The 12,987-nt window shown below is 43.9% G+C and overlaps 1 protein-coding gene across 1 annotated transcript in view; it reads right to left on the bottom strand.

Annotated features, from left to right (window-relative positions):
* The window catches only part of LOC123030031 (F-actin-monooxygenase MICAL1-like), a 58,319-nt gene that overhangs the window by 29,891 nt on the left and 15,441 nt on the right, over positions 1–12,987 (bottom strand). Inside the window, exons 2-5 of the mRNA XM_044443584.1 lie at positions 7,866–8,161; positions 3,100–3,307; positions 2,218–2,334; positions 1,264–1,365 (exon numbers count right to left, since the gene is read on the bottom strand). Coding sequence (XP_044299519.1) covers positions 1,264–1,365; positions 2,218–2,334; positions 3,100–3,307; positions 7,866–8,129 — 691 coding nt within the window. The 5' untranslated portion in view covers positions 8,130–8,161. The remainder of the gene's footprint in view (positions 1–1,263; positions 1,366–2,217; positions 2,335–3,099; positions 3,308–7,865; positions 8,162–12,987) is intronic.

Genomic DNA, 12,987 nt, shown 5'->3' with positions numbered 1-12,987 from the left:
AGCAGGACACTGTGTGGAGAATTCTTTACTTATGATGGACCTTTGGGAGAAAGCTTGGTACAGTGGTAGGAAAGCAATTAACCTTACTCCTTATGGTTTGTCATTTACAAAATGGTGCTCTGTGCTTCACAAAAATGCCCCCCTATTTGAGGAACGGTAAGGAAGACCTGGGGAAAAATACTACAACAATCCCATCACGATGTGGGAAACGAAAGGGGAAGAGAGAGGACTGCTGCAGTCACTAACCTGTTCTGAAAAAGGCCCAGATAAACACCAGTAAATGATGCAGAGTCAGCTTTGCAGGTGCAATTGTCTTGTCCCACTTGCTTTTCGGTGCCTCTCCTGCCCCAAGGCACTATGCCTTCAGTTCTGTTTTGCTTTTTATGACCCAGGCTATGGAGATCAAGGGCTGGCATTGCTGCAGTTGGCTCTAAAGCAAAAGGGTGTGGCAAAGCGCTCTTGCCAGCATGCCTCGAGCCCTCTAAGAATTAATGCAGCCTCCTTAATTTGATATTGGGAATTATTAAGAGAAGCACAGCAAACACACTGAAAAGCCAACCTGAAAATCTTCTCTGTCAAAATTAGCCCTTCTTCCCAAAGGGGTGGTGGTGATGATTCATTACATTTTTAGTTGCTTTTTGGTCTGCAACACTGCAAGCCATTGACATTTTTTAAAAAGCCAGTATTTAGACACAGAGGCAATTTAAACCAATTCTCCCCACATATTCAGCTTTTAGAATTCAATGTAAATAGTAATGCATATTTCTCAAAACCAGAAACAGCAGAAAGCAGCTTTTGAAGGAGATGTCTGCAGACACAAGAATCTGTGACACTGCTAATCTATTTTCTCTTTGTGAACAAGTCTTTGAAAGGGGAATCCAAAAACCATAAACCAGGCTGCATCTACACTGAGTAGTCATGTCTAATCCTGGTACATGAGTAGATCCACCCTCTGGTTTTTGAAAGAGCAAAGCACAGGAAAGAGGGGACACTCGTTCATTGCAAGCCAGAGATGCAGGTTCTGTCTTTCAGCTGCAGCACTTGCTTCTCCAATGCCAGCATTGAAGAGAGAAGTTATCATGGCCTTACAAAGCTGTTGAGAAGAAGCCTAGAACTATCTTATACTGTATTGTTTTAAAAAACAAAAAAGAAGAAATGAGAAGGCAAACCTTGCTGCACCTTCCTGCTAAGAACCGCCTCTCATGATCCTCAGGCATCTTAGAAGGAGGGGGAATTTAATGCAGACTTTAAGTGATTACTTACCTTCTGGCACAAACCTGCCACCACCTGCAGAGATGAGGATGTCAAACTGATATTGGCTCAAGGGTGAGGAGCTGGGTTGCAGCACAGCTCTCCAGCCACCACCTGTAATAAAAGGAAGGACTCCGAATGCTTGCTGTGAGGAGAGCTAAATGTACCCATCTCGGTCTGGTGTGCATGTTTGTGAAAAAAAGCAGGGAACTCTTTTGGCGGTTGTGGCTCATTGGCTGGAAGGTAAGTAGCACCCCAACCCTGTCTTGGCACCTGCTAAAGACAAAGGTTGGGGTTCCAGGAGAAGAATGTCTCCACTTGCCTAAAGGACTTTGGAGATGGGATTTTGCCTGCAGGGAGACCCAATGCCACTACTCAAGGCAGGAGACTCAGAAACATAATGGTCTGACACACTCACACACTTCAGAGCCATGGCTTGTGAGTCATAAGAGAGACAAGGAACTTGAAGGGGGAAAAGAGATGGGATCGGGTCTCTCATTCAGTTTCTATGATGTTGTCAGGAAAATACTGAGCATCTGGAGTACAGGCAAGAGCAACCATTTTTTCATGAAAGCTCTTCTCGTCATGATGTCTGGAAGACTTTTTCCAAGCATACATTTGTAAATCTGAAATATTTTGCCTTAAGTGGATTGCCTTGGTGCTCAAGCAATACCACCTGTTCCACTCTAAGCATTTCGGCTGTTAATGTTCTACATTTTAGATTCAAGCTGCAATCAAATAAACCGCTTCCCAACGAGTTAGCAGGGAGCCCTGTTATTAATGGAGTAAAGCCAGTTCTCAGCACAAGTAACAGGAATTCCAATGCCCTAGTCATCAAGGAGTTCCCCCCACATACTTTTAAAGGAAGCCCCATCAACATCTCGCTGCTGCACATACAGGTGTTGAGTGAGGGTCCTGGATAGGAAGCATTAGAAACTCAAGGGGCTGGTTTCTTGACATTCTCACCCTTTCCTTTGGAATTTGCTGCCGGTGGAACAAGTCCCTTGAACTGCACATTGATATGAATCTGAACACCCAGGAGCAAGGCAACTTTCAGCAGGATCAGCTGCAGCTGACGAATACCTGCAGAGAGGGAGAGAGGGGAGAACCAAAGCCAGTCCATTAAAACACACACACACACCTTTCTGTGCACATTCGGACCTTCTCTTAGGCAATATCTGCATTTAAATGGAACTCCAGCCACACCTCCTTTCCTATGCCAGGAAGCCTGTTTCTTGATCTCCTCGTAACAGTCATGTTGATGGAAACTGATGGATTTCCTTCACTTTAGCAAGGCAGATACTGAGCCCCAAAAAGCCACTGAATGCCACATCATGGAGCATAGTCTGGCAAGAAAGCACAGGACTACTACAACTAACAACAGACTTACTCCCAGCTGAACCAATAGGGTTCAAGTCAGAGCAAAGCCACACTCAGCAGTGGAAGTTTGGAACAATAGTCGGCGATAAGTAATTCCTCTGGGCCCATTATCTCAGTATGCTGGTTATGCTGTTGATGTACTTCTAAAAATTATTCTCTTGTGACATTCACCAGGTGCCATTCTTCCTGAACTGATGCCCACTATCATGGGCAGTTTCCCTGTGGTTTTGGCACCCGTGTGGCGCCTCTCATGCTGCCCATCCCTCCTTGCGCAACATGGCATCGACTCACGAACTCCCTTCTGGAGAGCAGTCATGTAACGTGTTGTGGCAAATGTTCCCCAGATGAAGATTTTCTATACCTCGAAACGTATCCTCGCCGACACCACCACCACCAACTCTCTTGCGCTGCCAATAATACCCACAATAATGCCGGTACCATCTCCACCCTCATCAAGCTCATACTTACTGATGTGATCCAAGGAGCCTGTGCAAAAGTGGCCATAAAATTTCTTGGCTCCCAGTGCCCGCAGGTCCTGGATAGTGAAAGGCCAAAGGTGCAGCACATTGTTTCGGGAAAAGACGTCTCTCTTCTCCACCACCACCACGTGGGCTCCGAGGAAGGCCAGCTCAATGGCTGTGCGGAGTCCACAGGGGCCTGCCCCAATGATCAGGCACTGAAATAAAGATGGAGCAGAGCTATCAGTGCCTGCCTTGGGGCGCTGTCACAACTGGAACTCTTGGAGCAGGCAGGCAAACACACAGCCACACCACTGGAGCCACATGTAGGTCTAAGCAGTACTGAAGGGCATTCCATCAAAACAGCCATCACAGAATGGCTTTCCAGGGATGAAGAAAGACCCAAAGAGGCTCTCCACATGTGAACATCTTTTTCATTTTATTGAAAGCAATGATATCTGTACTACACTAATGATAAGAAATGCTATCTGAAGGAGATCTGCAGGATCACCTCCTCCCATATATGCCTACCTGGAACCTGAGATCATCTGCCGCGTCTTTCTCCAGGAGACCTTCCAAGGGTAGTGAGGTGGGTAGATACCAGGAGGAGGGCCTTTCTTGGTTGGAGCACCCCAGTTTTGGCATATGGTCTCAAAGAGGTGTGTCTGGTGCCCACTTTGTATTTTTTTCAGCACCAGGTGAAGACTTTTTTTACTTCCCAGCATTTTAACCAACTAACTTTTTGTTTTGATATATCCCATTTTATTTCTGTACTGTTCCTGTACTTCTGTGCTGAATAATAGCAGTTGCAATTATGCTTTTGTTCTTTTAATTGAACTGGTGTGTGCGTGCATGTTTTTAACTTTTGTTTAATCTTAACTTCTGCTAACTGCCCAGGCAGCCTCAGTGGTATACAAATGAAACAAACAAATGGGCCACTCCAGATTTTGGGGTGTTTGTGTTCATTGTGATTATTACTCGGAAGCAACTTCTAGCCCACAAGATGTTTTGGCCTACAACTCCCATCTGCCTTTGCCATTGGCTATGCTGGCTACGGTTAACGGGACCACTTCTGCAAAACATTTTGGGGGTACAAGTTGCTTATTTCTGCTGTAGGAGATTCCAGTGCCTTTCTTCAAGGAGGCACTTCTGCTATCGGGAAATCTCACTTTCCCAACAGTAGGGCTACAATTATTTTGTTTGGGCCGTGGGCAATACAATTCCTTTGCCAGTTAACCATGCCTATTCCCAATGTGACCCAGTTGGCTTGTAATCACAATCTATGGTTTGTTGTCCAGGCTGTGAATGAAGGAACAAGCATGCTGACTTCCACGGACTTGCCACATCTGCCTTCAATCAGTTTTAATTAGCAATCCAGGAATGCCCCATTGTACCATTCTTGGACTGTCTAAAGCAATTTAAAAACCTGGAATTCTGGGTTGTTAGGGCAAACAGCCGTTCATGGGCTAAATAATCCACCAGTTGGCGTTACATGTGAACCAGATCTGCAAGTGCCTTGTGTAACGTGGGCGGAATGAATACCGCTACTCAACTGTGGCATCATTCACGCTGAATTACCGTGCCTATCCCTATCCGTCCTGCATCTCCTCCTCTGCATGCTTTTCGAACTATTTAACAAGACATCCCCCAAGCTATCCTTTTCTAAATAGTTTTCGAAGGCTATCAGCTTGTCCCCTCCACCACTACAATGCACACACCATCTTCTGGGGTTGCTCTTTCAAAACTGACGGGGCTAGGAGCACAAGTGTGGCTGGCCCACACAGAATGACTTGCCTGCTTCAGCACTGCCTCCCAGCAAACAGCCACTCATTTGCATGCACGGAGAGCCAGCGTTTGAATAAAGCATTGTTACAGATCCTGCTAACAGGAAACTTTTAAACACCCACTGAGAATTTTTGCACTAGAGGCTGACATTTCAAAACAGCGAAGCATCCCAGCCCCTGCCGCTGTCCATCCTGACATCACACCCAACAAGTCACTGCAGATCCAGCCATTTGCTTTTTCCGGTTCCACCAAAATCTGCTACGTGCTTCCGAGTTCTGCTCTCAGGTTACATGTATACACTTAAGTCTTATCTTGACATCAGTTCTAAGCACAGTTCTAACCTCTGTGTCATAAACTCCTGCTGGTTCAAGTCAAAGCACTGTATTTTTTCCACGCATGGTAGATGAAGGATATAACTTCTGCAGTAATGCAAGGGAAAGCTGAAGGCAGAAGACGACCAACTGTAAGATGGATCAGTTCCATAAAGGAAGCCACAGCATAGAGACTACAAGGGCTAAGCAATGCTATCAAGAACGGCATTTTGGAGGTCTTTCATTCATAGGGTTACCATAAGATGGAGACGACTTGATGGCACCTAACAACAGCAGCAACAACAGGGAATGTATCCTTGGTGGGGGTTAGATGGAGATACTGGCATAGCACCTCCCTCTCCTTTCTATCCCATTCTCATTGTGCATCCCCCTCTCAACACCCTTCCACAGGCTCCCATCACCTCCCTAGGTGACTGGTTCCATCCCCATACAACAGCCAGGAAGTTTCCCTGATGTTCGGCTAGAATTTGGCTTCCTATCCAATACCTGAAAGAGTGCAGGGCAAGAGCTATCATATCTCCCCTCAGTCTCCTCTTCTCCAAACTAAGCACGTCCAGTTCTTCCCATCGCTCTTCACAGGGCTTTGCTCTATGATACTGTGATCACCTGTGCTGCCCTGCTCTGAACCTTTTTCCAGTTTGTTGGAATCTTTCTCTCACTGTGGAGCCCAGAACTGGATGCAGTATTCCAGATGGGGCCTAACTAGTGTCAGCTAAAGAAAGGGGAACCGCCACCTCATGTGACTTGAAAGCTATACTTTCATTAGTGCAGCCCAAAGCAGTGTTTCTTTTTCTGTCTTTTTTTTCTTTTTCATGTTGCAGTCACATCACATTGTTGGCTCATATTCCACTTGTAATCTACAGTTCCGAGATTCTTCTCACTTTTAGTACTGTTAAGCCAAGTATCCCCCAACTTATATTTATGCATTTGATTTCTTTTTCTTAGGTGCAGAGCTTGGCATTCGTCCCTGTTAAATTTCATTCTACTGCTTTCAGCCCAGAATCCATCTATCCAGATCACTTGGAGTGTTGTTTCTGACTCCTATGGTATTAGCTATCCCACCCAATTTCATATCACCTACAAATTTGATCAGCGTTCCCTGCACTTCCCTGTCCAAGCCATTAAAAAAATGTTGAAGAGCATGGATCTCAGGATTGAGCTCTGAGGTAGCCCACTTGTTAGCTCTCCCTGGTTTGAGAAGGTACCATTGATAAGTATTCTTTGGGTTTGATGTTGTATCCAACTGTGAATCCACCTAATAGTTAGAAAGTTTGCTGTTCAGAATGTCACGGGGCACCAGAGTAGATAAAAATCAGTGATTCCTTTAAAAAAAATTTAAAAGTCAGATTTTTAAAAAATTAAATCAGATTATGGCATTTTTATTTAAATTAGATTTTTTGGGAAATAAAATGCTTTTTGAGGAAATATCTATCTAAAGATAGTTTTCTATTTAAGACACATTATAGTCTAACAGTTATTCATCACGAAATAAGGATTAGTTTTTCATTATGTAGCATGAAACTGTATATTCATGCAATATTTAAATTTGGTGGTAAATGAATTCCATTAATTCATTCACAATGTCATGCTCTTCCAGAGGTTTCTGTAAGATTATTGAGCAATTTTTCTGTGTAGAAGATATTCTCATAGATGTTTATTTTAATAGTTCTCAAAACTGTGAATTTGTGTCCATGGAGATCACATGTCTCTTTATCACATGCAATGATGTTATAAAACAAACATACAGAGTTCAGAAAAAAACATTCAATCCTCTTGTTCCTTTGCAAGTCTATGTACACAGAACCAACACCTTACCTCTTAAGTGCTAAGTTTCAAAAAAAAATTCAATGAACAGGGACCGATCATTGCAAGTGGAATCGAGCTGCACAAGAACCCAAGTGTGGGAAGGAAGGGGCAAGCAGTAAAAATGAAAGCAAAACCTTTTGAGCAGAAAAACCACTAGTGTTTGGATCTTTTTGTATATAGCTTGAGGTTTATCATGTTATTATTGCTCTGGAGGAGAAAACCTATAATGGCAGTAGGCCATGAAAGAGACCCAGTCTTAGAATATTGTAATGAAGTTCCTCTACCTACGGGTAAGCCAGGCATGTGTGCAAATTATGTAGAAAACCATGATTTAAATCTAGACTTACTGACCAGTCATTTAAACCGTGATATCTCTGAAGAGATTTTTTTTCCATATGCTAGGTGAAGTGAGTGCATCTGAACATACATGAAAGCACCCAGATTGTAATGTGCAAAAGTGAATTTGGGGGAACACTCAGATTTTTCTCCCATTTTGCAGGGTTTGTGATCATGGACAATCTCTTAAAACAATAAAGAGGAAGTGAGTGTTCTAGTGGTTTAAAATCGTGCCCATGTTTGTAAACCAGTTTAAACACCACCATTATCAGCAGGAACTCCCATTTAAGACTGTGGAAGTAGAATAACACCATCAGCTTTTGTAGACAAAGAACTAAGAAGCAGAGATAAAACACTAAACCAAGAAGAAGAACTGTCTTCCCTCCACAGCAGCAGAACAATCTTGGTGCAACAGCAACTGTGGAACGCCATGAAACCACAGAGAAGCCCACAGTGTTCATTATCTCACAATAACCTATCAAATAGCCATTCTCTGGCCATAGCATAGTAACCTTACCTTGGTTCTGGCGCATGCTCTCCCCTGATCATAGTCTCTGTGTCCAGCTTTCTTGTCTAGCTTGGTCCACAAAGCCTTGGCACTCCAATAGTTTAGACAAGATTTGAGCTTGTGATAGAACAGGAGTTGGCCAGTGTGTTCTAGACCCAGATGTCTGCACAGTGCTTCAAAATTCTCCAGCACCTCTTTGCACTGCTTGGCACGGAGAAAGGCATCGAAGAGGGAATGGGACAGATTAGCTTGCTCCCCATCCTGTTGGCTCATCCTCCTCAGAACTCTGGGCTGTGAAAAGTAGCCTGGAAAAGAAAGGAGGCAATAGATAAGCACCAATAATCAACCAGTCTTTATTGTGAGGTCACAGACCCAACAATAACTCTTGCACCTTGGGAGGATTTGCAGAACAAGGCCCAACAACAAGGTGCAGCCTCTCATCTTGGGTTTTGGCTGGCACTTGGGAGGAAGGAAATGTGAGAGACCTACCATGCCTTTGTTTGTGCGTTGATACGTAGACCCTGATCAGGACAGCTACTACATGTTCAAGCGTAGGCATGAGAAGAGTTCTCCGTATAGGAAGTGGCCTGCCCTAGACATACATGGACAGCTGCCAAGAGTGGTCCAAGGTCTTCCCTGACTCTTCTGAGATGATCTATATGTACATAAACGGCATGTGCAGGTTGCAGGTGATGGAACTGCGGTTTTGAATGGTCCTTGAATCTCACTCACAAATTCCTAGCAGGTTTTTAAAAACGAACATAGAAGAGACGGGTTTTCCCTGAAGCACTGCTTTTACACAAAAGGAGGATGTATTTTTAATAACATGGGTAAGCAGTCATGCAAAGCCTACCTCTATTCTAAACTGGGCCCATTGGTGCAAATCAGCTTTGAGTACAATTGAGTACGAATGGCACTTCTGAAGTAATAGGAGAGACTATGCATTTCTTCCAGTGCTAACAATCAGCTGAACCATGATGGTCTTCATTCTTTTTACCCACGTGCATTTGCTTCCCAAGACAGCCTGTCCGCTTTTCAGCCCCAGTGTTTTGCTCCTTTACCTTTGGGCCAGGTACAAGAGTGCTTTTCCGTGGCAAAATGTCCAACCAGCAGTGTTGTTTCTATTACACACTAGGCGGTTCAGACAGCTTAAAAAAGAAAAAGAAAAAAAACTGATGTAGTGTAGTGGCAAACAGACAAAGCTGTGAATTAGAGTCACAGTGATGATGTTTTGGAAACCCCAGGATGAAGCTATGGAGTAGATGTGCATTGGAATGCATCATCATCGCTTTACGCATAGAAACAGTGGCCTTTTGTTTCCTAGCCTGGGAGGGAACTGCAAAGCAGAGGAACCCACAAAAGCTTCACTACACAAATCAGGAGACTTCGTGGTTCTGAAATGAGTTCATTTTATGTGTCATCATTCTTTGGCTGGCAGAACAGAATAAATGCCCCTTTCCCTAGTATTTGTACTGGCATATGACCTCCATTAGGCATCAGAAGAGAACACTGTGGCAGGCTCTCAGCTGATGATTATAGCATACAGCTGCCAGTCATTCATTTCAGTGGATGCTTAACCTGCATTTGTGTTGGAGAAAACAGAGCTGGAGACCCTCCATCTGCAAGGAGCTCCCAGACCAGATCAGGGCTCTGTACTGGCTCTTCGCTAAAATCGCTCCTGGATGTTTTTGCCCACAAAAGTGCCATGGAACTTGGCCCCCACTCAATAAAGGTTGGCTACCGTAGAGCTTCAAAACCTTATGAACAGCAGTAATAATATTTAGCATTTATATGGCTTTTTATTGTTCAACATTGCAGGTGCACTCTCAGTACTCCTTACAACCAGAGCTGTGGAGTCAGAGTAGGAAGCAATTCTTGGGTTACTGGAGTCAGAGTCAGTAAAAATGTACTGACTCCAACTCCTAATAAATTTAGATTGTAATATAAATAACATATTAAATTTTCTATTTCACAAACAAATTATTATCTCTAACCTATTTCATTCAGGTTATAGATATATTTCAACAGGCTAGGGTTCTAAAAAGTAGCCTGATAATTCACATTGCAGTGATAAATGCCTTGTAGGTTGAGTACTTTCAAGTCAACATAGAAAATATGGAATTAGTATATTTATTTCCTATATTGAGATATAAATAAAGGAGTCTGAGTTTGAGCTGAATGTACCATAAATCAAGGAGTCAGAGTCAATGGTTTTATGCACCAACTCCACAGCCCTGCTTACAACAACTCTGTAAGGTGACAGGCCAGCCGCATTATTTGTATTCTGCAGAGAGGGTGGGAGAGCTGAGGCTGGGAGACTATGGTTTGCCTAAGGCTACCTACTGAGTTTGCGACAGGGGCAAGACCTAAACCTGGAACTTCCAGGCTTACAGCTGCTCCTCTTGCCATCATACCAGACTGTTTAGTAGTCAAGCAGAACTACTCATGTGATTTAGAAATACAGGGAGCCCCAGAGCTATGGAGCAGTATAAAAAATGTAAGAAATAAACAATGAATAAATAATGCATGAAATGCAGGTAGAGAAATTAAGAGCTGGCAATTAAGCAACAAGATGAAGGGTCACACTACATATTACACCTGGAAAGCCATGATTAATCTCTCCAGATCAGCCCAAGACATTTTGCCGCCTGAGATAAGGAGCAACACAGAGCCATCTCCCGTGCCAGGTGAACTCAGACCTGAATCTCTCTCCAGCACTGGCAATGGGACAGCAACCCATCTGTCCCTGAAGGCAGAGGACTTGTTTAGGGGGCACAGGCCTTGTTGCTTGGCACACAGTTCTCCCCTCTAACCCTTTGCTGCCGCCTCCGCATCGGCCACCTGAGGTGAGCGCCTGACTTGCCTGATGGAAGAGTTAGCTCTGGATCAATGCTTTCTTTTAATGCAACCATTTAAAACAGGCACAATAGCAGGTGGGATTGCTAATGGGTTGGGGAAGTGCAGTGTTTCAGTACTTGCAGTATTTCATGTTTTCTCTCTGCACTATTTTCCTGCTTCAGATTGTCCACCCTACCATTACCATTTACTCCACAGAGGGGAAAACACAGGCAGAACACATGGTAGTCTTGAACCACCAAATGCTTTTCTGATCAACTTAGCAGCCCCTTGCCTCAGAGCTGAATGTAGATGAGGATGGTAGTGATGCACAATCTGTCGTTTGATCCCGTGTCCTCATATGTCAATATCCTGGGTAAGGAAGGCTGGCTGATGCCAGTGATAAGCTCTGTCACAGCCTTCTGCAGCCTGTTGCCATTCAGATGTTTTGGAATTCAGCTCCCATCTGTGCCAAGCAGCATGGCCAATTGTCGTTGTACTCCAAAACATCTGGAGGGTACCAGGATAGGGAAGGCCAGTCTAGGCAATGCACTCTGGAGACATACAAAGCCCTTGAAAGAATATTCTTCACCCTCACAGTCAACTCTTTTGTCAACCTTCTGCGTGGAAGGTAAGAAAGTTTCTCTACTTTAGAACAAACCATTTGCCACATCCCTGCAGAGTTTAAACTAGAAATAGCTCAAGCACTTAGATTAGAAAAACATCAAAGTGCATGTGCATGCACGTGTTTGGTTGTCTACAAACTAAAAAGCAGTACAACTTTATTTTTAAACTGAATGGTGCTTACTTGTGAATAGCCATGCCTAAGTTTGTACTCTAAAAGAAATTCCCAGCATCAGGGGTTTTAGGGGACAAAATTTCGGTTGATTGGTAGACAGGAAGTTTTTAATGAAGAAGGAAGAAAAAATAGTTCAGCATGCAGTAGTCACTGTGTGACTCAGGAAACCAGGGGCTGTGGTTATTAAAATGAGATGGCTCCTTTGCAGTGCCTTTTAAGTACTCTCTTCTGTTATATTACAGTTTAGGGCCTGGTTATCTAAAGGAACGTCTCCTTCCATATGAGCCTGCCTGGATCCTAAGACCATCCACCGAGGTCCTCCTCTGAGAGTCCTCCTTAAAAGAGGGGAGGAGGGCTGTTAGGAGGAGGAGGGCCTTTTCTGCAATAGCACCCCGATTATGGAACTCACTCCAGAGAGATGCACCTGGTGCTGATGCTTTATTCGTTCCATCACCAGGCCCAAACCTTTTTATTCCTCCAGTTTTTTAATCAGTAATGCATTCTAATTAGTTGTAGCAAGGACGGGCACCAAGGGGCTTTTAACGGTTTTATTGTTGCCATAATTGTTTTTAATATTTTTTCCTCTGTGTAAACCATCTTGAGATTTTATTATGAATTGATGGTATATAAAAACTTTAAATAAATAAGTAAATATCACAGAGCAGGGGTGGCCAGATTTGCTCAACGGAAGCACCACATACGGAAAATGTCAGATGTCTGAGAGCTGCAAACGGATGCAGGTGGAGGCTGTGACTGGCGAGTGGCAGTTGGGTGCCCATGGGCTGCAAACCACAAAATAAAGAGCTGCACGTGGCTCCCAATGCTCAGTCTGGCCACCCCGTTATAAAGCGTGGGCAAACACATTGCTCCTCCCCCTAAATTTAAATAAGCAATGGATGATCAGTGTATAGACTGCATGTAATGTATTGTTACAAACATGCAGGCTCTCCTTCATGCAAGTTGAAGGCTTACCTACAGTGAAAATCCTTAACCTTTCTTATTTCTTAGAGTTCTTCCTATTCATATTGTGAAGTCTAATCCGAGGTTCCGGTGTGGCAATCTTGGATGCCGTAATAATTAATATTGCTAAGGAAAGTGAAGGCCAAACTAATCTCAACTAACTTCTAATCTGCTGCAGCTGAGCAGTCTAGCATAAAGTGTGGTGGGGCGGGGGAGGCATCTGGCACACAGTACAGCTAACAATAAGTTAACTCTGGGACACTTAGCCCAAGATCAACCTGTAGTTCCGAGGTTCAGATATCACTAAATCCAATAGGGCCAATTGGATTTCAGGCATTTCAGGGAGAAAATCGCTCAGATTCGTCACGAGCTGGACTCCACTAATGAATCAGAGGTCTCTGGGGAGATGTTAGTGGCATGCAGTTCAAATTAATGGGGAAAAAAGAAGTCAATTTCTCCAAGGGAATCTGTTGGCAACATATAGGTATGTGAGGGGGTGTCATGTGGAGGTGGGTCAAGACCTGTTCTCCCCTGCGG

This window comes from Varanus komodoensis, unplaced genomic scaffold (genome assembly GCF_004798865.1).
Source record: "Varanus komodoensis strain SLA01 unplaced genomic scaffold, ASM479886v1 scaffold1, whole genome shotgun sequence".
NCBI classification, from domain to species: Eukaryota; Metazoa; Chordata; class Lepidosauria; order Squamata; family Varanidae; genus Varanus; species Varanus komodoensis.
The sequence above is the reverse complement of the archived record's forward strand: the minus strand, read 5'-3'. Positions and strand labels throughout refer to the sequence as shown.